The sequence below is a fragment of the Apus apus genome, chromosome 5 (assembly GCF_020740795.1).
Source record: "Apus apus isolate bApuApu2 chromosome 5, bApuApu2.pri.cur, whole genome shotgun sequence".
Taxonomy (NCBI): Eukaryota; Metazoa; Chordata; class Aves; order Apodiformes; family Apodidae; genus Apus; species Apus apus.
The window spans coordinates 34,367,053-34,389,220 of record NC_067286.1 but is presented as its reverse complement, the minus strand read 5'-3'; the positions used below and the strand labels follow the sequence as shown (position 1 = coordinate 34,389,220).

The window sequence follows — 22,168 nt, the reverse complement described above, 5'->3', positions numbered from 1 at the left end:
TGGCGTACAACACTGATACAGCCCTTCTGTTTATTGGTATTACAAAATAGTTCTTAACTTCTATTTTTCCCCCCTTTGTCTTTCTTACATAGAAAATAGCACACCTCTTCAGTACTTCTTTTTAACCTTTAATTCAAATGCATGCTGCCCATATCATACATACTAAGAAGAGTCTTACTAATTTCAATATACATTATCTAGTGAAGCTCATTACCATAGTAGCTTACTGCATAAGCACTAGCATGAAGATATATATTAGCAAATGTATTTTCAAAACATATTCCCCTCTGTCATGTATATTTTTGTACGCTTTTGTGTATGTATCTTTACATTCATATATATCTGTATGAGAGAAACTAACTTGAAAAGGTTTAAGCTGACACTTTTCACTGATTTGGGCTGTCCAGTGTAATACATCGAGGACCTGATTTTTCAGAGTACTGTGCTCAGTACTCTCTATGTTCAAGGTACGACTTCAATTAAATTCACTACCATTGACAGAGCTTAGCATTTAGTGCAATGATGCTCTCAAGTGTAAATTCTTAGCAGAACATACATGTAGGATAATCATATTGCTTAGGTCAGCACTTAATGTAGATGTCTAATTTGTGAGGTTAATCCCACAAGGCTCTGCCACCATCAACAGAAAGAAGTAGCCCCACTCTCTTCAGCTATGCATACCTATTTCCTCCCACGTGCTGGCATTCACATTTATAAGGCTGTTCCTTGAGCTGGATTCACAAGTTGATTTAGCTGAAAAAAAAATGTTTAGGAGTTTCTTTTGCATGTTAAATTTGCAGCTGGATCAGGTGATCTGTCTGACCATATATGCACACAATCAGCAGTAGCAATACTACAAGTGCACAGGCATTACTCTGAAACTGGCCAGAGCAGATTGGGATGATCTATTTAGACAGCACCTTATGGCACCGATGTAATTAAATCAGAGGGCTGGCACAGAATCATGTCCATATTATGTCAAAAAAAGCCACATGGAAAGAAAATTCCATCAAATTACTTTTAAGCTTACATTAAAAATCTAACAGAGGCAAGGACAGAACCCGTATTTCCTGGGCATCAGTCAAATTACCTTTATACTTAAATTTTCTTTCTATACTTCCTGCTTTATTCACCCAGTACATATTCCAAATTCTGTAACAAATGAGGCAGAGGTCCTACACAAAACAACCTAACTCATCACACAACTACAGGGTTTTCTCAGTACAGCGAATGAAGCAGTACACAGTAGTTAATGGTATTTCATCATGTATAGACAAAGAGGGCAAATGAAATAATTGAATTTGAAACCAGAAAGGTATTTTTCTATAGGTTTCTGTATCTGACCATTGAGAGCTTAAAAAATCCAAACTCCATAAATTTCATCTACAGTGGACTACATTTAGGACACATCACCATCTCAGTTACAGAAATTGATTTTTAAATAACTCATCATTTTCAAAAATCTTTTACAGCTTGTTACATAAAATACATAAACATGCAGTTTAGAACCATAAAAGCAGCTCAAGGCCATTAAAACTGATAGACTTTCAGTTGACTGTAGATCAGGCCCCATGCATATATAGAAGTATTTTTAAAACACTGTATGAATGCGGACTTTATTATTGCTTCAACAAGCAAGTAAGAAGTTTAAAGAAAGATATACGGGGTATACTAACAGCACAGAAAACTAGATTGATTTGCCTCAGTGACTCCTCTGATTATGAGAAACAAATCTGCAGACACAGAAGGAAAGGTTAGGATTCGAGTAGTCTTTATGTAGTTCCTGGATGCAATTAACCTGAAATTAAAGGGAGTATTTATATTTCCCAGTCAAATGCACGATTAATAACCTCTTCATAGCCTCTAGTTTTTATGTTCTTTATAAAAGGACATGCTTATCTTCCAAGTTATTTGCTAGAAGTTATTAAAAACGCACAGCACAGAAATTAAGGCTTCCAACTTCTTTACTGATACTTAAATATCAGTAATAGTATCATTTGCTTAAGTGTGAGACCTAACAACGTCTGATGTAAAGCCAAGCACAAACTTGAATGGCTTTCTTATTTAATTTAGCGGGAGCCATTCCTGTGTGCAGGTGCAAGGCTGCAGGCCAGTAACACTGGCCCTGTCAGGATCTGCAGCCCCCGCTCCACTACTCCAGCATTTATCATTTTTTGACACCGGAAGAAACTGTCATTTCAAAGTGACTTTAGAGAGGGACCATGAGAATTTTACTTTAAAGCTGTAACTCAGCGGTGCTGACGCGCACCGCCCCGCCCCGCCGCCCGCGGGCCTCCTCAGCCCAGGGCCGCTCGGGGCGCACACGACGGGGTCACCCGAGGAGCCAACACCTCCCACGCCCCGCCTGCTCCTTCCGCCCTCGCCGGCGTAAAGGCAAGGAGAGCCTTTTAGGGCGCAAAAGGGGGTACTTCTTTAGCTATGGGGGGCCAGCGTCCTCCTGCATCCGTAGGAGACGTGAAGGAGCCCGCCTCCGGCAGCACCCCCAGGGAAGCGCCATTTCCGCGCTGAGCACGGCGCGCTCGGGGCCCACTCACTCCTCTCCCGCCTGAGCGGCTGCGCAGAGCCGGCCCGGGATGGCGGCTCTCCCCGCCCCCCCCCGCGCGGCCCCGGCCGGGCCGCGGGGCGGAGCTGCCGAAAGCGGCTGCTGCAGCCTCCCTGACCGCCGCGGTACCGGGCTGGTAGCAAAGGGCACCCCGGGGTTGTCGCGGCACCCCCCCCATCACTGGCCTTCTGCCTCTCGCCGCCCTGCACGGCCACGGTGCTGGAGGCTAGAGCTGCGCAACCCGCTCTCCTCGCCCCTCCGGCCGCCGCGCAGGCCTGGCGGTGCGGGGCATGAAGCTGACCAAAGCCCAGTACGATGAAATAGCCCAGTTCCTGGGGCACGTGCAGCCCACCCGGCAGAGCCTGAGGAAGCTGAAGGAGAAGTTCCCTAGGTAAGTGCTTCCTGCCCTCCGGGGCCGTTGCCCGGCGCGGGCCCGTGGCTCGGGACCCGGACGGCGGCCTGCGACCTCGCTGCGGGCGGGCCGGGGGCTGCAGAGGGGCCGGTTCGCCGGCTCCTGCCGGTACCCCCAGTTCCAAGTCCCACGTGGTACAAAGTCACGTGCACACACGCATGGCCACGGACGACAAGCAACAGCTCGTTGCAGGTACTACTAGGAGCAGGGTACTCCTCGCTCTCTGTGACCTGAGAAGTTGGCACAAAATAAAGAGCGCTTCCTCCCCTTTCCCCCTTCGGCTGCCATACGTACAAATAAATGCCCTCGCATCACTTATGAGGCTTTTAAACACCAAGTACATCTTAAATGAATGATGCCTTAAGGCTCAGACCAGCATTCTATAGCTGTGAACAAGGGTGGAATCCAGCCTACACCACTGCCCCTGTGGCTTAAGGAAAAGGGACTTTCTGAACCCTAACTCTTAGTGTTGCTCTCCAGTTAAAGACTGGAAAAGGGACCGTCTACTTATATGTGAGCGTTCATCTGCTTCCTCACCTGAGTTGCGTTTCCAGAGTTGTCAAAGACGTTTGCAAATGACCACAGGCTGGCGTTGAAAGGTGTAGGTGACAGCATTCTTCCATCCACTGCTCTTCATTGCCAAAAATTGCTTATTGTCAACCACAACAGAGTTGTAAAGGACATGTTGCAAGGTTTTTATCATTTTTCCGATCGCATTCTGTGGGGAAAGGAGTGGTACTGTCTAAAATGCACCAGAAAACTGCAGTGTTTTAAGTGCTGTGCTTACTTTGGTGAGAGAGAGAAAGAAGTAACACATAATAATTCCCATGCTTCCCAAGTGAGCCTTGCTAGTCTTACTACAAGCGTGGCTGAAGAAACTGTCTGAAGCTGTGTATAAACTTACAGTAAGTGGATGAAGAGCCAACATTCACTTAGGCTTTTAAATCGCCCTGTAAAATCTTTTCCTTTTCAGGAATGTGTGCAATGTAGTTAAAAATCAGCTGAGGGAATACCCCAGTTGTAAAGAAGAAGTGATGATAATATAATGTAGTTTTTTCAGTTAGTGCATTGAGTTGCATTGTTAGGAACTCAGCTCACCCTCCACTTGTACTTCTGTGACTTTGGAAACCACTTACTGTGACAGCCTATGTCAAAGGAGGTTAGACTTGACTTTATTCATCATGTCAGTGCCAAGGAAATTGGAGTGTTTCCGTGTGTATATGTGTGCATACACATGCACTTCTGTTCTTTTTTAGTCTCCTTATAAAGCTGTCTTGAGATAAGGTTAGAATTTGGGTTGTTTTGCCAGGTCAGTCACTGTGTAGGAACCCACTTCCAAGACAGATCCATAGACACATGCCATAGCAGGAAGGGTGATGTTTTAAAATAGATACATGTTACAACATGGAAACCAAGCAGTCTAACTTTTGTCTTGTAAAAGAGGTCAGCTGCAAAAATTGGTAAGCTTGAGTGCCATCTTAGGTGCTAAAGGGGAGCCTTGTTCAGTGATGTGTTTTATAAGTGTGGAGTAAGTTTCTTATGATCTAGAACCTGTGTCATTCTCTTCTAGGATCAGAAGGATCTGATTGGACTTCTTGGCTGCTTTTTTTCATTATGAAAGCCAAAATTAAACAAACAAACACTCCACCCACCCCAACTTTCTAAATCAGTCTTTTTAAGAAAATATTCCAGAATCTGTCATGGCACTTGCAATGCGATTAAAGTGTCCATAACTGATTTGTCATTTTATGGTAACGGTTGCTGACTCGAAGTAGAAAGTACTAATATCCAAGAGCTGCCATTCCCCTTGCACATTCAGGCTTTCACTGGAAAGTAACAGTATTCCACTGGTAATGAAATACATAAATTGACCATTTTCAAGTATTTCTGGTTCCTGTTGTCTCACAGATCTTGCAAGTCTTTGGATTTCTGCATTAATCTGCTTGGGTTTTTTTCTAATACAGTCTTGTCAATTGGTTCCTCCCTTGTCTATTGTGTTTCTTGCAGACTTACAGTTTATGCTCCTTATTTGTATAAAGTATCTTTCACACTGTGTTATTGGCCTGCTATTGTTCTGCAATTTCTCCCTAAGAGGAATTTCCATAAAACTTTTGCCACAGTTTAGTGTGTATAGGTATGCTAACATCACCTGTGATAACTGAGTAGTTTGTTCTTTACCATTATTGAACTACTTAAGCAGGAGTGATTACTGATTCAAAGGGTGTTGCCATGTGATTAATTATTGTCAAATAGTCAAAATTCGACTGTTCTAATACTGTTTGTAAGTAAGAGACTGTAAGCATTGAGACTTTGTAAAATTTGTTTACAGCCCTGCAACATTACAGACAACACAGATTTTGTCTACTTTGCTTAAAATCCAGTCATTTTGAAAAACCAGAAACTTGGGAATCAAATTGCTGTTCTTTTTCTGTTAGTGCTGCACTTTGTAATCCATGCCTGGCATTTACCAATTATTTATTTGTTTTTCTTATTCATTCATTCTGTTTTGTTCTTCTAATGTGTTCATGTTTAACAGCAGGATTTTTGGATGACCTGAGGATTATCAAAATGTAATGTAAATGTAAATCTCTGTCAAAATTGGATCACTGATACTTATCTCCTTTGAGCTTCTTAAAATATATACCAGTCGACTGATTTCTGGGTTGTGCTCTTCTAAAGTGTTCTACTTTGTGTTTTACTTTGTTTCCCACCTGAATTTATCTGCTCGCTAATAATTTGTGTTTTTCTTTGTAACTTCTGTATTTGGTTCTTCTTTTTCTTCAGCCATGGGCTCTTGCTCTTCTGGGATATTCTTCTTTTCAACAACACCTAATGTCTAAATTAGATTACCCATTATTGTAAGGCTAGTTGTAGGAAATGTAGGGCTTTGCAGGAAATGCTCTGAGAAAGTTAAAATCTCTTTACTTTCAGTGCTTGTTTCTTAAATAATAGGTAGAGCTGCCTACCAGTAGAATCTTCTGGATAAGAATCACCTTGGGGTTACTGGTTTATGGTGCAAAGATGTAGGTTAGACCTTTAAACTTTTAGCTGTACTCAAAGACTATTTCAACTTGTCCAGAAAGGTCCAGCTTCTAAGAGCTTGATTCATACCCAAGTTGATATTTTAGTACTTCAGTTTAGTTTTCCAGGAAAACGAAAGATGAAACAAAAAACCTCAGTTCTTCTGTATATGGCAGAATACATAGTTTCTTTTCAGACATTTTTCCTGAAGCTTCTTACCCCTAGAATGTAATTGACGAATGTCTGGACTCTTCTCACATCTATACCTTGTAGATATTTTGCTGTTATTCTTTATGTCCAATTTGCTTGAATATTACAGTTTCCTTGATTGTCTTCCTCTGGTCTATACCAAGCTTTCTAAGTGTGGAAGGTCTGATGACCCAGTTCATTATGGTAGTGTCTTGTTTTTTATTCTGCAAAGTTTTCCCTGGTTTGGTTCTGTTCAGAGTCCTTGAGTGTCGTACATTACATTGGGATTCCAGAAACTTGGCTTGCAAGTTGGCTCAGTAGCCTTGGATCTTTTAGACATTCCAAAACCTGTGCTTTTTAAGTGCTTACATTGAACTGTTGTGAAACATATTTCATTCCATCTAGGAGTGTTATATTCTTCTATAGCACAATTAGTACAGTCTGTATTGTTTCTGTTCCTTACTTAGTACCTCTAGCTCAACTTCCCTTTCAGTACCTTCACTTTCATTCCTATAAAAGAAGCATCTGAGTGCAAACTGTGTTTATAGAGAATTTCAAAGTACTAGAATTTATAGCAGTTGCTCTGTGCTGGTCTTCACTTTTCTTTCTTGCATCTGTTTCCATTTCTGTGTTTTGGTACCTGCTGCTAATGGAGCCTGGAAACTAGTCAGGGTGGAAGGACAATTCTCTGTCATCCACTCCAGTGCTTCTTGGAGTTGCTGTTACTGAGGAAGGAGGAACAGTGAAGCTGAAGAGCAGAGGGCAGCTAGCTGTCTGTGTGGATTTCAGAGCTCTAGGCTCAGGACTCAAGCACAGGTATATTAGATGGGGAAATCTTATTTATGAGCAGGCAACCTACTGTTGCGTAACACTTCAGCGGCACTCACTTTTGCCTGGAAAGGCTTATTACAGCAAAACTCACAATTCTTTTAGCTTCTTCTGCCCTTCTGAATATTTGGTTAATTATTTTGGAAAGCAGAGGAACTAGGCTGTTTTTCTTCGTTCTGGAAATACTAAGCTAGAAAATAATATTTAGAAATTTGCCTTTGTACCTTTGAGTGCCAGAAACTTCTTTCTTTTTAAAAAAAAAAATAAAAATATCAGGGCACATTTTAAATTCCCTCTGCTTTTCTGTATTCTCACTACTTAACAATGAAATAAATTTATGCTCTGCCTACATAAATCACTTCATCAATTTCAGTAGACCATTTCATGAGAGAAAAGAAAGCTGATGTTAGTAGTAGATGCAGAGGTTTGGAGGGAGAAGCTAAATGGCCATTGCTGTATTTCTGTCCTGTCTATATCTTAAGTGGCAAATACTTTGCACTAATGTACCATGTTAAATGATCTGGAGCATACAGCTAAAGCAGCTATGAAACTATCAAAACGGTGGACTATTTTTAAGGTTTGTATTTTTTTTTTCTTTTATGTTAGACTTCAGAGTAAACAAAATTTTTACACTACTATTTTTTTTTGCATGTAGCAAAAGCCTAATATAATAAGAGATGAGAAAGAGGCCTTGGACCATTATTTGAAAAGAAAACTAACAACATAAAAGTTTTCAGAAATTACCTATAATAAAATGTAGCATATTCAAAATAATCTTAAAATGCAATAAAATTTTACTATCTAATGTAATTATTATGTGAGCTCTGAACTGATAGTGTTCCTTTTGGAAAGATGTTCTCGCTGTTTGAACCCTTGGTGGGATATCTGCTGTAAGATATTACACTTTTGATAGGCTAAACCAGAGGTGGTACAGGCTTTCTCTTTTCACTGTAAATGCTATTGAACAAGCCTTAAAGAACTTCTGACTGGTTTGATTTGGTATGTGTGACCAAAAGACTGTTTGCTTATGCTATAACCCTGAATAGGAAGGATACTAATCCTCCCCTGTAATACAAAGCATTGCATGACAGAAATTAATTAACTCAGCATACAACTCAGAAGAACTTAGTCTCCTCCATTTTTTAGTAAACATAAGATACTTATTTAAAACCTAGCTACTGATAGCAGTGGAAGCTTTCAGGGTAGAATGGGAAATACAGTTTTGCTCAGTTTTGGAGCCTTCCAATACCAACAGGCAGAAAATTATTACACTTGCACATGGAAATTCTAGGTCTTCAGGACATGAGTACCTTCCAGATTTGTTTGGAAAGAGATGGAAAGTATTTTTTTTTAGTTGTTTGCATGCTATCTGTTAACCAAGAAGTAGACATTTATAATATAACTAATATATATATAATTAAAACAATAATATAATAAAAATATATAATTAATATAATTTAATATGAGGGTACTAGATTACTGGAACAGGTTGCCTAGAGAGGTGGTGGAGGCCCCATCTCTGGAGACATTCAAGGTCAGGCTTGATGACACTCTGAGCAATCTGTTCTAGTGTGAGATGTTCCCACTTATTGTAGGGGGAGGTGGACTAGATGACCCTTAGTGGTCCCTTCCAACTTAAGACATTCTACAATTCTTTGATAAGCATGTGTCACATCAAAGTTAATTTTGAGGGAAGTCCATTGTAGTTTTCTGTTACAATTTTTATAAGTGTAATCATCCTCTTCCTTATAAGCATTCCCAAAAATGTTGTCCATCCTAGCAAAATGCAATGTTATTTTAAAGACCAGTCCTCAAGTTTTGCTTGAAATAAGCAATCAAAATTAAGGTTGTACTTTCTGAATTCTTGAGTACTGGTAAGTCTCCTCTCTCTTAACCTTTTAGTATTCTAATATGGGAAGTTCTACCATATGGGAGTATAGTTCATTTTATTAAAAAAATAATCATACAGAACAGGACTTACTGCACTTGTGAAATTAATTTTGGCTAAGTAAAAGAAAAAAACCTTTTTGCCCTTGAGGAGTTTATACAAACCACTTAGAAGCCAATCCTATATCCTTTGAAGATTTGATGGTTAAGTACAATTATTGGAGGGGGCCTCTTAACGCAGAAGTGGAAATTAGTTCGCTATAATTTGAAAATGCGTTCTGAGTCTGTTGTAGCTATATGTTAGGTGCTCTTGTTTAGTACAGAAGAAAAGGAGGAGAGAAAGAAAGAGAGGAAAGAAAAAGAAAAATACAGACAGAGAAGAAAAAAAAGAAAAGGGGAAGAAAAAAGAAAATGAAAACAGGAAAAGAGAAAGAGAAGGAGGAAAGATAGAAAAGGAAAAAAAAAAGAAGGGAAAGAAGGAGAGGAAGAAAGAAAAAAAGAAAATCCTTTTATATGTTGAATATGGGGACTTGTCTTTGTCACAGTGTACATTACTGTGTTGCTTCATGAAATTTAATTTGGTTGTACTTTTTGCCACTTCACAAATTCCATGGTGGTGATAATCACCAGTGGGATAGATATATAAGTCTTGTAGCACTGTTTTTTCTAAGTGTTTCATTCTAAAGCAAGCTCAGTGTCTTCAGACAGAGTAACAGATGTCTGTAGATTTAAGGACCAGATTATGGTGTCTGTTAAGGAAGAATGGAGTGGAAGTTTTAACACTGACCATATGTGCAATTTAATTGACTTGTGGATTTTAGGATACCATTATATTCATGTTGATTGTATTTAAGGACAATGATGGTAAAAATGGTAGTTTTTTCATGTATTTCAGAAACAGTTCCCTATTGTAACATCCTTTTGAAGCCTGCAAACAACTCTAGGTTAGAGTTCTATGAGCAGAGGGAATTTGCTACATCAGAGGGGAAAGTACTTTATTCATGTGCTGGTTTTTGGACAGTCATATTCTGGGCTATATTACAATGGCACAATAAATTGCTGAATACACTGTCTGCTGAATATGACCTCACCATGAAAAATTTGATGCATTAAAGTAGGAAAGGTTGGAATATATCAACCTTAGCTGACAAGGGACTTTGAATTTTGACCTAACACAGATGACCTTTGTGTGCAATAAAAGTGAGTTTAATCTCCAGGTCAAGGTTGAGGTGAACGATAGGGCAGTGTGGATTGGTTTGTGCTGGCTATGGCTGGATCACACCTAGCAGGCAAAGAAATCCAAAGTCGATGCATTTCAGAGTAATCAACCAAATGCTTATTTACCTAAAGTTTACTTGTATCTGTTACACCGCCTTCTAAAACTGTGCTGCACTTGTAGACAGCTATCTCTTCAGCAGCTGTGGACTAATTTGTTTGAAGCTCAGTGTTTCAGAATAAGAAGTGTGAGGTACGTATATTCTTCTCCTGTAGATCATTGAATAGGTAAGCTAAATAAAATTTCTCCTCTAGCATGTAGAATAAAGACTGTCAAGTGTATTGCCTTGCTACGAAACGGGTGAAACCTGGAAGCTTTATTTCTTTGACAGCTAACCTGTCTTTGGAACATCGGAAGTTTATTCCTAAATGGCTTATGCTTTTAGGAGGAACACAATTAAGAGAGCTCTGATATTTTTCACTAGACAAGTACAAAGAAAACTGGTCTTTTTGAGCGCTCCCTTGCTGTAAAAGTTATTTGATCAAAGAAGCTAAGTTAAAAATTGTTTGAGGGGTTGTCTAGGTTACATAATAAAGACGTGTAGATGAATTTAAATAAAAGATTGTCATGTTTTGTAGTAGTCACAAACAAAATCTGTCTTTTTAATGGGCTGGTGTTCCGGGAGCACTATTTTACTAACACATTAGCGGTACATGCCCTGAATACTTTACACAGATAAGAGTGGAATCAGTGGTGCTGTTGGAAGGAGGGATTTCTCTTTAAATCAGCCAGGGGAAAAAAAAAAAAAAGTTTGAGACTAATGGAAAGAACCTCTATTCCTTTAATAGAGCCTGCAAAATATATTCTCCAGGACTGATCAGCTCTGAAGGCTCTAGAGGTTTGATGATTGGAATGGCAGGAAATCACGCTTTCAGGACATAACGAATTGACTAGGCCATCCATCATTTGTTAGCATGCGCTGAAACGCTGGGTTTGTGTGCAGAGGTCTGTGATTTAGTAAATACTTGGGAGATGAATAGAGCTTACACACAAGGGAAGATATTGCTGTCCTTCAGCAGCCTTAGACACAGATCCCTGCTGAGAAGGCTGTCTGACAGCAGCTCATCAGTAACTGGCCTGTCACAGTCAGTGATGCCCACCAGCCATCCCCAGTATATTAAATGCATTTTTAATATCTGCTCCAGTAGATTTAATGAAGAAAATTTAGTTTCCATACTCTGATCACTGCTTCCTCAAGTGTTGTAAAGCATTGAGTGAAGCACTTCCAAGAAAGGGACTCTGCTGATACGTGGAGGAGTTGGTTAAAATGGAAAGTGAAACAGAATGCAAACAGGAGTGTTATTATCCAGTTTCCTTAAAGCAAAACAGAAATGTTTGGAAAAAGCAGTGATCTACTGCAATTAACCCTTCTATAGAGGGACCTTAAGCAGCAGGCTGTACAGCAGCAGAGATACAGTGCTGGAAAAGGTGTGTACATAGTGGTTCTGTTCAGTGTGGCTGGGCTTGCCAAAAGGCATAATTGCATTTCTTACTCTTTCAGGTGTCACTCTTTGAATCAGATTATTGTTCGGTCTGTCTGTCAGAGTCCTGAGAGGAGTATGGCTATGAATGGAAGGAATGGAATACATAATAGATTTTGGGTTGGCTTTGGCATATTTTTGAGGGATGCAGTTGGTAAAAATCATTGTAGTGTTCCATGGTGTTATTTAAACAAATGTAGGAAACAAATAATAAGCACAATAGAAAATAAAATGTATTCTATTATTATAATTTAGCAGGCTCATTGAGAGTTATTCAGTACTGACATTCTACTTGTAAGGATTTTGCAGAATTATTTTTTTTAACTTGGCAGCAAATTATAAGATTGTTTGCTGTCCATATATATAGAGAGATAAACTTCATAGTTATTTGAATTTCTTAGGAGCTTTCAGGGAATACTTCTGTTTCCATGAAGGCAAATATGTTAGTTTTCTAATGAGATTCAGTGCTTATGATATTTACTTCAAGACAGCAAGGTAAGTCGATTTTGTTGGAAACATCTACTTGAAACATTCACTTCTTGAGCTTTTTTCCCCTCAGGAATCTATTCTGTGTTCACATAAGAGAAAGCAAGTGCCAAATGAGACCTATAAATTTGATTCTTGTGTATGTCAAAACAGTAACATATTAAATGCATATTATTATAAAAATTTAAGACATGTCCGAAACACATTTTTATAACACGTGACAATATTAAATAATACATTTTCTTGTTAGCATCTGTTTGCTGTCATTGCTGGCAGGACCTGTGATTTATTACTTGTATTAATGACTACAACCATTTTGGTCCTGATATATGTCCCTAAGCTTATCACATCACTTAATACAATAACATGTATCCTTCTATGAGAATGATTTTTTAATTGTTTCTTCCTTTAAGTTCCTGGTGAAAATACTGTGTCTATGAAAGTAATAGAAGCTTGTCATATACTTGAAACTGAGTGAAATAATGGTAGGGATTAATTTCTGAAAGAATATGGCATACAGTAACTGATTGTACTAAAATTGTGTTCTAAGACAAACCTGTTAAGAGTATCATTACCAAAAAAAAAGCCAACAGCATTGGAAGAGGAGTGGAAAAAATGTTTCTGTTTTCTTCAGATGCAGTGATGTTGAAAGCTTTGTTCATTTGTTTGTTTGACTAATTGGTACCATGCAAGTACATTTCAAACTCCCATTGTCATGGTAAGATTTCACAGTATATCATTAGTTTTCGACTTGTATTTTTTGGAGTCCTTGTTGTCAGTGAACTTCAAATGAAGAATTCAAAGTAGATTAACTTCTTGTCAGCAGACTTAAATTTGCCAAACAGGAATCTGTGTCTGTTGTGGGAAAAACTTTTTGGTTTGTGAACCCCTTAGGTTGAAAACTTCCATTTCCTAATTACCTAAGCCTTTTAATCTATCTTTCAGTTTTCATACATGTTTGGTTTTTTTTAGTTCTAGTGTCCATAATGTTTTGAATGTGGTAGTGTTATGAAGGGGATACACTGTCCCTTCCAGTGCACACTCCAGGATATCCAGTAGGCTGATTGATAGTGACAGTCTCATTGCTTTATGCTGAAGAATTCTTGAACTTTAGCTTTATCCTTCTCATCACAATGGAATATTTTAGCAAGTGCAGCTTTCCATCCAAACTGGCAAAATGGGTTCAGGTCAGGATGTAATGCTGAAGAGGACTTAATTGATTGGGTGAATGTTCTCTGTTTGCATATATGTATAATAGGCCTGCAAGGTCTTGGAAGCGTTTGATAGCTTTGATTCACAGATATCTCCAGAAGCTTCAACACTGAATAAAAATGTCCTAAGATAGCACAGCTTCTTCCACAGAAAGCAGCATGTTGTCAAATATTTGAGTAAGACTCACATAATAGCAGAGGTAGTCTTTTGTGTAATGCAGCCTGCCTAAAACTGTTTCAAAGACAACATAAAAACTATGAACAAAATAGAGGTAATACTCACTTCTGTGACTGAATTAAATATAAAGGGTCTTTTGCAGTTCCTCATTGAGGACCCAGACAGAAGTAAGGAAACCATGTATCTCTATTTACATTTGTGGTTGGCTGGGAGGTTGTAGAACTTCATGTCAGTCTGCTATTGATAGTGGTAATGTCCAGTTCTTTACTGCACTTTTCCTGCAGAATGCAGATGTGTATTATGAGGCTACAAGTGGTGCAAAATATGGGAGGTAATAGCCAGAGACTGTGTGTAGGTTCTTACAGACGAAAATGCTATTGAACATTAGCCATTTCCAGCATTAATTTAAAATTCATACTGTCAGTGCAGCTGTCCTTAAGTTTTCAACACAGCTGAGCAATGTATCTTCCTAGACAAATGCATTCTTGAATACCCAAAGTACGAAAAGATAAAAATAACTCATAAGCTATGTTGCTGGTTCTTACAGAGCTTAAAAAGGAAGATTTGCTTTGAGCAGTTGGCAGGTAATCCAACAGACCAAGCAAGTTCCGTTCCAAATGCAGTGTTTAATGACCTCATTGCAATGAATTATCTGACACAGAAATACATTTTCCTTTATCCTGTTATTAGAAACAGGAGAATTTAATGATTGAACAAAACCAGAAGTTGGACTACATTTTTTATCCCATTTGTATGGTGTTCCTGGACTTCAGTGGTCTGAAAGAGTAAAAGGAAAATGGTTCTTTCTGGAATAAATGCATGGATTCAGTCTAAATTTGTTTTTAGCCATATCTGTCTGTTTGGTATGTCCTCTAACTGTGGAGGGGTTTTTTCCAAAGAAATCCGATTGGTTACCCAACAACTGTTCTCCACAAGCTTCCTGCTTACACTTTTTGTTTTAATGTACTATTTAGACATATACCTCACCAATGACAGGCATTCGTTCTTGCACATTATTATTTTTGTGGTTTTGAGCTTTCTGGACAGAGAATTTTGTCCATTTATCTAGGCATATATCTTCCCCTTCTAACATTTTAAACCTCAGTAATTTTAAAATATTATTCAAATGTTTCAGCCACTGCTTAGAAACCAATACATTTCAAGGTAGACATGATTGGGATGATCAACGTGTATCACATGTTAATTGTTTGCTTTAGTTTATTTTGTAATTCTTATGTCTTTAATCTCTTTATCAAGGGGAGATATATAAATCTCAATAGAACTTTGCATTAGTGGATTGGGATGTTTACTGAAATAACCAGTTAAAATTATTAAAATATGCAGTCGAAGGCAATGTTTAATGTGCTCCTGAATATTAAATGCAAGTATATAGACATGGAGTCATTTGTTATATTTTAGTATATAAAGCAATAGCTGTGTAAACCTTAACCTCGTAATTTTCCAAGTTCCACTTTATCATGTAGCTGTAAAAGATAATCAGAATAAATCATGGAAAATGAAGAAATATTTGCTAGGGCTTTCTGTATGCTTTCAGAAATGGCGCTTGATCCATGAAATTTTAGTAAGCGTATTAAATAATACAATATGATGTGCAACTTGTCAGGTCTGATAAATTATTTTGTATAGAACATTTATACAACATATGGTGAGCTGCTATGTGAACAGCTTAATGACTAAATTATGTTAATCTTTCTTGCCATATTTACTTTTCATTTTAAAAGAGAGTGTTTTCAATTTTTTATTTTACTTTTTTGATCATGGGTAAAAGAAAAGGTGTAGGTCATCTCTGAGAAGCTGTGACAGTGATCCAAGGTTCCTCAGCTGTGCAGTGTACATAACACAGATGTTGGGAGAGTCATCTGTCAGCTATGCCTCTCCTATGGAGTTAAAGTTCTAGGGGGAAAAGAATTCGACACAGTGCTGTCACTGTTACATTTTCACAATAGAAGAGCATGCAAATATTCAACCTCCTGCTTAGCAGTAGTGCCCTGTCTAATGTCTGTGCTGGTTAGAATAAAAAAATAGTGGGTGCATCTAGGACTCATAGATCTGACAAAGGTCATGCTATGCTGGGCATTTGAATTGGAAATTGTCTGGACTTAGATTTTATAAAGCTCCCAGTGTTGTCGGGGAAAATTTCAGCAGGGTTTTGTCCCTAGAGAGGCCTCTTAGGCCCTTTTCTGTCCTATGAATGAATTTAGATGTGAGGGTTTCTCCTGCCTTAAAACTGTTAAGTTCATTTTGCATACATCCCCAGAGAGAAAAACTGGCAGATGCTTTTGTCTTGGAAGTGTTTAAAAGAAAACTGCAGAACAGGAACAAGGGAGAGAAGGGGCCCTGTGTGGAGTCCCAGAACATTTTGGAAATGGCCAATATGCAGTTTTCATCAGTACTAAGGCGGGGCGCAATATGGTGCCTGTAGCTCACTAGGGAATATGAATGTTGATTAAGCATACTCCCAGGCTTTGAAATCCTGAAAGCAGTGTCAGAATAATGGATGTTGAGCAAATGTCAAGCATTTGTTAATTTCTCTGTTATTTGGAGTTTATCTACCATGATCAATCAAATAAACTAGTGCTTCTCTGTTGTGGCATGTGTCATTGATATGGTGATAAGGTGGCTAGGGAGGCCTTCTGCTTTTTTCTGTTGTTTTGTTTTTTTTTTTTTTTTGTTTTTGTTTCATTTTATTTTCTTTTTTTTTAAATCCAGGTAGCATATCACATGTGAACAGCCATCACTTTGAAGTGAAAGATTTGTTAGTGGCTGGTTTAGTGGAAAGTGGTGCGTTAACAAAATACTTTGGGGTACTGAGAGAAAAAAGTATTTGCATATCTGCTGTGCCAAAAATTACATTAATGCCATTTTTTCCATTTTTGGCCTTAAAGTTTTACTGTTGTGGGGAGGGAGAAATTACTTCTAAATGAAAGTTGGCATGTACTTATTCTTAAAAGAAGAATGTTGAAAGCAAAGAATATCCATTCCAAATTAGTATTAAGTTATGGCTTAGACCCCTTCTTCCCTCTAAATCTTTTGGTTTCTATAAACTAGGTCTCAACATCCCTGTTTTTGATTGGGAGATATGTTCAGATGCCCTTTGGTTGAAAGTGAAGGGGGCGACTGGCTTTTATAATAATACACACTCTTTTATAACAACATATCAGATGTTAGTTACTGAATAACAGGCAGAAATGTAAACAGTCCACTACGGTTTGTTATTTTTACATCTTGTCAATTTCCACTGTTTTCTCATGTCCTAGTTCTGCTAGTTTGCCACTCTTAGAAGTTAGGTAACGTACAAAGACCTGATATTTAAATAATGAAGAACAAATTTTAAAAAATTTGAAGGACAAAAAGGCTCCATGGCCTTTGCTGCTTTACTAGAATATATGAAGACTTTAAAGTGGGAGAGGCTAGGGTTGGAATGTTTTGTTTGAGGCCTTTTTGAAAGCTGCCTAAAGGATGTTAATAGTAAAATTTCACTGAATTCTAGTGAAGTTTAGTTATCCCCTTGTCATCAACTGTTTCTTTGTTCAAAGTCTAGTCCTTAAGCGCATAATGTAAAGACAGCAATGTGTATTTGTATTATGTTTTTGACAACTCCCAGAAATTTAAGAAATGTCAGTGAGTCATGCCATATGACTTGGTGCATGTTGAGGTCATCTTCAGTTTATTTTAACATAGAACAAATGTTTTATGCTGAGCTAGTTTTCCTTCTTCCTTGGCTTCCGCATTTATTTACCAAGGCCTCCAGGTCGATTCTACCAAACTGGTCAACTTTGGTGCTTAATGAAGATGATGCTATATGGTGAACCTAAGGCCTGTTTACATTAGAGCTGGTTCTGTTCAGTTAGTGCATGGAATAGGAGTTCTGGAAACCCAGCCTTTCCTTTGGCAGTGCAGGAAGCAAAATATATAGTCATATGGGTTTTCAGAGCAGTGTAAAGAACAAAAAAAAATAAATTCCTCTGTAAAGAGGAGGAAGGGAGAAGAAGGTTAGAGAAGTTTTAAGGTAGAATAATGTAGTATTGTGATCATTTCTTTCAGATGTTTGCTTCATATTGCCTACTAGTTGTAGGTAGAAAACTTTTTAAAATAAAGTGCTGGAAAACTACTACTAAAGAAACAGCTGGGTTTCCTTCTTAGAGCATTTCTGCCATCTTCCCAATAGGAAGTAAGTTGTGAAATTAAATTAGTTTATTCCCTCTGTGGCACAGTAAGCTATACCCCTGGGGCTGAAAGTAGACTTTGTAAATATCTACATGTATGGTACAATAACTTACAGATACAAGGCAAAGTACTGTACTGTTCGTTCGCTACACAGACAAGAATTATTCTCTCTGGTTTTGTTTTCTAATTAAAAGTAGCTCAAAAAGTTATAATAAACACTGTTTAGGGTTTTAAGACTAAAAATCTTAAGGGGGACTAGCTATATATGTATTCATTTCTTGCCTTAAATCTGTATTGTTCCTAAAGCTGGAATTTTCTTAAAACTACTCTTCTGTATCATCTATGTTTGATAGAGATAATATTCTTTAAATTGTATCCTGCTTGGGAAGCATTAATAAGATCCTGACTAATTTAAGGTATTAACAATTTTGATGGGATTACTGGAAGCTTTTTTGACTTCAGGTGTTCACTTTTTGCCCTGGAGGTAGCTGTGCAACAGTGTATGTTCTTGACATGTGATGCATGCAAATGCTAAATACAGTAGCAGCATGAGGCAAGTGTCATTAACAGTAATTTATGTAATGAAAGCCACCTGGCTGTCTTCGTAATTAATTGCTTGTAAAAAATAAATTTAAAGATAATTTATAGTTTTCTAAATTTGATTATATATTTTTAGGAGCAAATTGTTTAAGGGTGTTTGGGGATTTATTTAGTTTTAAATTGGCACAGATATGCTTTTTACATACAGGCTAATTTTTTAATGCAAAATGAGTAGTCTAAATTAGCTTCATATTGCCTTTCACTCATAAAAATAGTTTTCTAAAATTAAACATCTAGTTTATATAGGACAATATAGGTTTGAAATAAAAAACCAATATAAAGTAGAATAATTTCCCCCTTTCTCCGCAATCAGGAAATTTAAGATGGGAGTCTGAAAAACCTCTCTTGACAAGGTATTCTACAATCCGATTCTTTTCCTGGGGGGAAAGCTCAGTAGGGTTATCCAAATAGAATGAGGAAGATGAACACAAAATTAAAATATCAAATATTTATTTCCAGTAATAACCTACTAAGTGAATCTTTTTTTCGATGTATGGACCTTGGCCCTATCAAGAGGACAGATACAAAAGGTGAGGGATGAATTTTGACATCCTTTGCTGTTACAGCCTAGGAGGATCTTTCTTTGTACAACTGTCATCAACTGACTACAGCATTAGTGTATTTTTGTGTAATAGTTCAGCATTTAGATTGTGGTACTAAGAGAAGGGGTTCAAACTTGAAAATGTGGTTTCTGTATAATCTTAACTGAAGTAAATGAAATAAAGTGTGAACAATGTAAAGTCAAGTGCAAACAGGGAATTGGCAGAAGTTTTGCTTTTTTCTCTCAGTTTCTGGTATGCTGCTCTATGCCTCTGCTTTGGTATGTGGTCATTGCATATTAAAGAAGCATCTTGCTAAGTAACTTGGAGTAGTTGAGGACAAAGACATGGCAAATCATCTGCTACTGTTAGTCTCAAGCTTTGCTTTTTTATTTAATTGTCTGAGAATTTTTATTGGTAGAGTTAAAAGGATAATTTTAGAGGATATCAGGACATGAAGAGGTGGAGGACTAGTGCTATGATTATCAAGGCATATGTGGGAGGCAAAACCTGTTTGACTCCTATCAGTTTGTCTTTAGCAATGGACTTTTTAATCAGATGATCAAAGGGTATCAGAGAAAGGAAAAAGGTGTGATAGTTTTTGAAGCCTGATACCAGAGTATTAATTTGAAGGTTTAACACTGACATTGTCTTTTTTAAACCTGCATTGTGGATATATTTTGGTTCTGTATTGCACCTGAAAATGATTTTCAGGTTGCTAATTGAACCTTACAAAACAGTTTTATGTTTTCATGGAAGAGACTTTACTTGAAACATGAATGAAAGTGTATTTACTTACAAGGTCTCTGTGTGGGTTTGGCTATTGAGTAGGTTTCAAATATTCATGCAACAAGGACTGAACTCTGGAAAGAGAAAATATCAGAACAATACCTCAGGCAAATTATTATTTTCTATTCATGCTTACCAAGATATAAGACCAAAAAGTATTTTCTTTTCATTTGGAAATACCACTCTTCTGTTTCTGTTTTTTAAGAGTTCCATTTTTAACCATATCTGCCAATGCTTATTGTCAAAGCCTAATGTTTTTCTCATAATAGGCATATATACATGAATGAAAAAATCGTGTCTTTTTTATGACTTCTCTTTTCATTCTGGGGCCTTGATCAGAAATACTTTGTAATCTTTTGAATAGGCTGTGTGTTGAGTTGCATTTTTATTATGGCTGTTAAAAGTTAGACTTTTGTAGTGCAGGTGAAAGAAGGTGGAATTTATCTCTGCTAGCATTATTTCATGATCATTGTCTGTATTGATAATTTTTATTTACCTCTGCATTTTTTGTTTTCATGTCTGATACAGATTGTTTATAGTCTGCAGCTGTTTTAATGCATATTGGCCATTTCAATAGACACCAAAAAATGAGGTGTCTGCAGGAAGAATTGGTGCCCTGTTCTTAAAAGAACTTCTAAGTCTTTCTAAATGAAAAATCATTCAAACAGTATCTAATACTGGCAATTTTCCTCTGTCTGCTGCTAGGACTTATTGGCCAGCTAGGTCAGACATTATTAAAGTTCAAGTGGCCCAGTGGGAAAAGTAATGGCCTTATGCTACTATGAATTTTAAATGCTGCCATTTCTATGTATTGCACCATCATCTGTTCTCGCACATCACTAAATTGTAGAGAAGTTGTGGGACCAACCAGTGTCAAGGTCATAGAAGTGATGACTCTTCTCAAGTAGCTTTCTTGAAGCTTTGTCATCCAGTTATTCTCATAAGCCTGCCTATAGGCAGCAAAGTTGTATGCACATGCCAGCATTTCACCTTTTTATTATCATTGGATAGTGTCAGCCTGCAATGCAGGATGTCTTTTTCCTTGGACGCTTTAATTTTGGTTTTTATTTTTTATCCTACCAAAGGTATGAAATTGACTTCTATGCAAAGACAATTTTTAGTAACTGGTTCATATATAACTGTTAAGCTGTTGCATACTTTATTGATCTGGATATTGGAGAATTTCAAAATTGGTTAGACCTATAGTTCTCCAGATCAGCTTGAATTTAATCTTTCTTTTAATTGTGATAGTACTAGGTCTGAAATGAGCATATCAGCAGGTACTTCTTATCATAGATATATGTTTATTTATTGAATTTCTGTACTATTACTATATTTGTAATGGTACTATTCCCCCAACATCACTGCATTGGCTTTGTAGTACCCAAACCAATAGCTACTGATAATGTTTCATTGTATGGAACGGTTCTTATGCAGAGATGATAAAACTGTTTTTGTATCCCGGACTTGAACGTGTATAGCTGGAAATCTGTAATATTGTAAGATATTAATTTTTACCGTGTTGGAACTCAAGATTTAGGTATTTTTATTTCCCTTACTTACTCCAATTCAAACTTGTAGATTGATTTAAACACATATATTGATTGACACACACACAGAGATATATAGACATATATTGATTTAGCTTAAATTGGTAGTTCACTGATTTACAATAAATCAGTGTTAGATTTGTGAATGATAAAGTACAAATATGTACAGAGACAATTATCTGCTTTTTGAAAATTTTCATTCATACAAGTGATCACAGGCATATTAAAACTTTAGGAAATATTTTAATATTAAAAGCTGCAGTGAAGAGAGGTTAAAGCTGTAGCTATCCTAGAGGTAAGAGACTCCCTTCCTCATTGTATTTTATTTAGTGCTTGGATGTATATAAGCCTACTGGTGTAAGGCTTTTTATTACTGAGCCTTCCTGGATCCTCCCTCATGTGGAACCATTCAGACTGCTAAGAAACCTTCTACCTGTCCTGACAATCCTGACACATAGAAGAAATTCTGAGAATTCAGTAGCTGGCACCTCCTCTTAGGTGGGAAGTTCGCCATCTGACTGGTAGTTGATTCACAGGTATAACTGTGGTGCTTGTTAGCCCACATCCCACAGGTCTGGGAAGCCCCAGAGGCTTTAGGCATCCATGCACGTGTTACACATTTGAACTGATGCTGCTAGATCTATTTGAAATCCATTATTGTCAGGGGTTTTGTAAATAAGAGCAGACTGCTTAGCATGTGCTAAGCAGTATGGAAGCACTGCTTTCTTTAGGAGTCCCTGTTGCAAAGCTTTCGTACTACAGAAGATGAGAATTAAAAGCCTGTTTGGGTTTCTTTCATTTTTTTAATAAAGTAACAGAATAAACATATTTTAGGCACACATTCTGTAATTTCAGGATAGCTACGAGCAGGATTCCCTTTCCACCCCCAGTAATTTAAATTCATGAAATATATATATTTCTTTCCCCACATAGATTCTTAATGCAACATGGAAGCACCATGCAATTCTAG

General features: G+C 37.6%; 1 protein-coding gene across 3 annotated transcripts in view; it reads left to right on the top strand.

The window, feature by feature from the left end:
* Nucleotides 1-2,361: 2,361 nt before the first annotated feature.
* Nucleotides 2,362-22,168, top strand: part of CDIN1 (CDAN1 interacting nuclease 1) — a 125,070-nt gene continuing 105,263 nt past the window's right edge. For 2 of the 3 annotated variants that reach the window (XM_051621680.1, XM_051621679.1), the window contains exon 1: nucleotides 2,362-2,954. In XM_051621680.1, the coding sequence (XP_051477640.1) occupies nucleotides 2,854-2,954 (101 nt within the window). In that variant the 5' untranslated portion in view covers nucleotides 2,362-2,853. The remainder of the gene's footprint in view (nucleotides 2,955-22,168) is intronic. The other variant, XM_051621678.1, reaches the window with a different exon arrangement.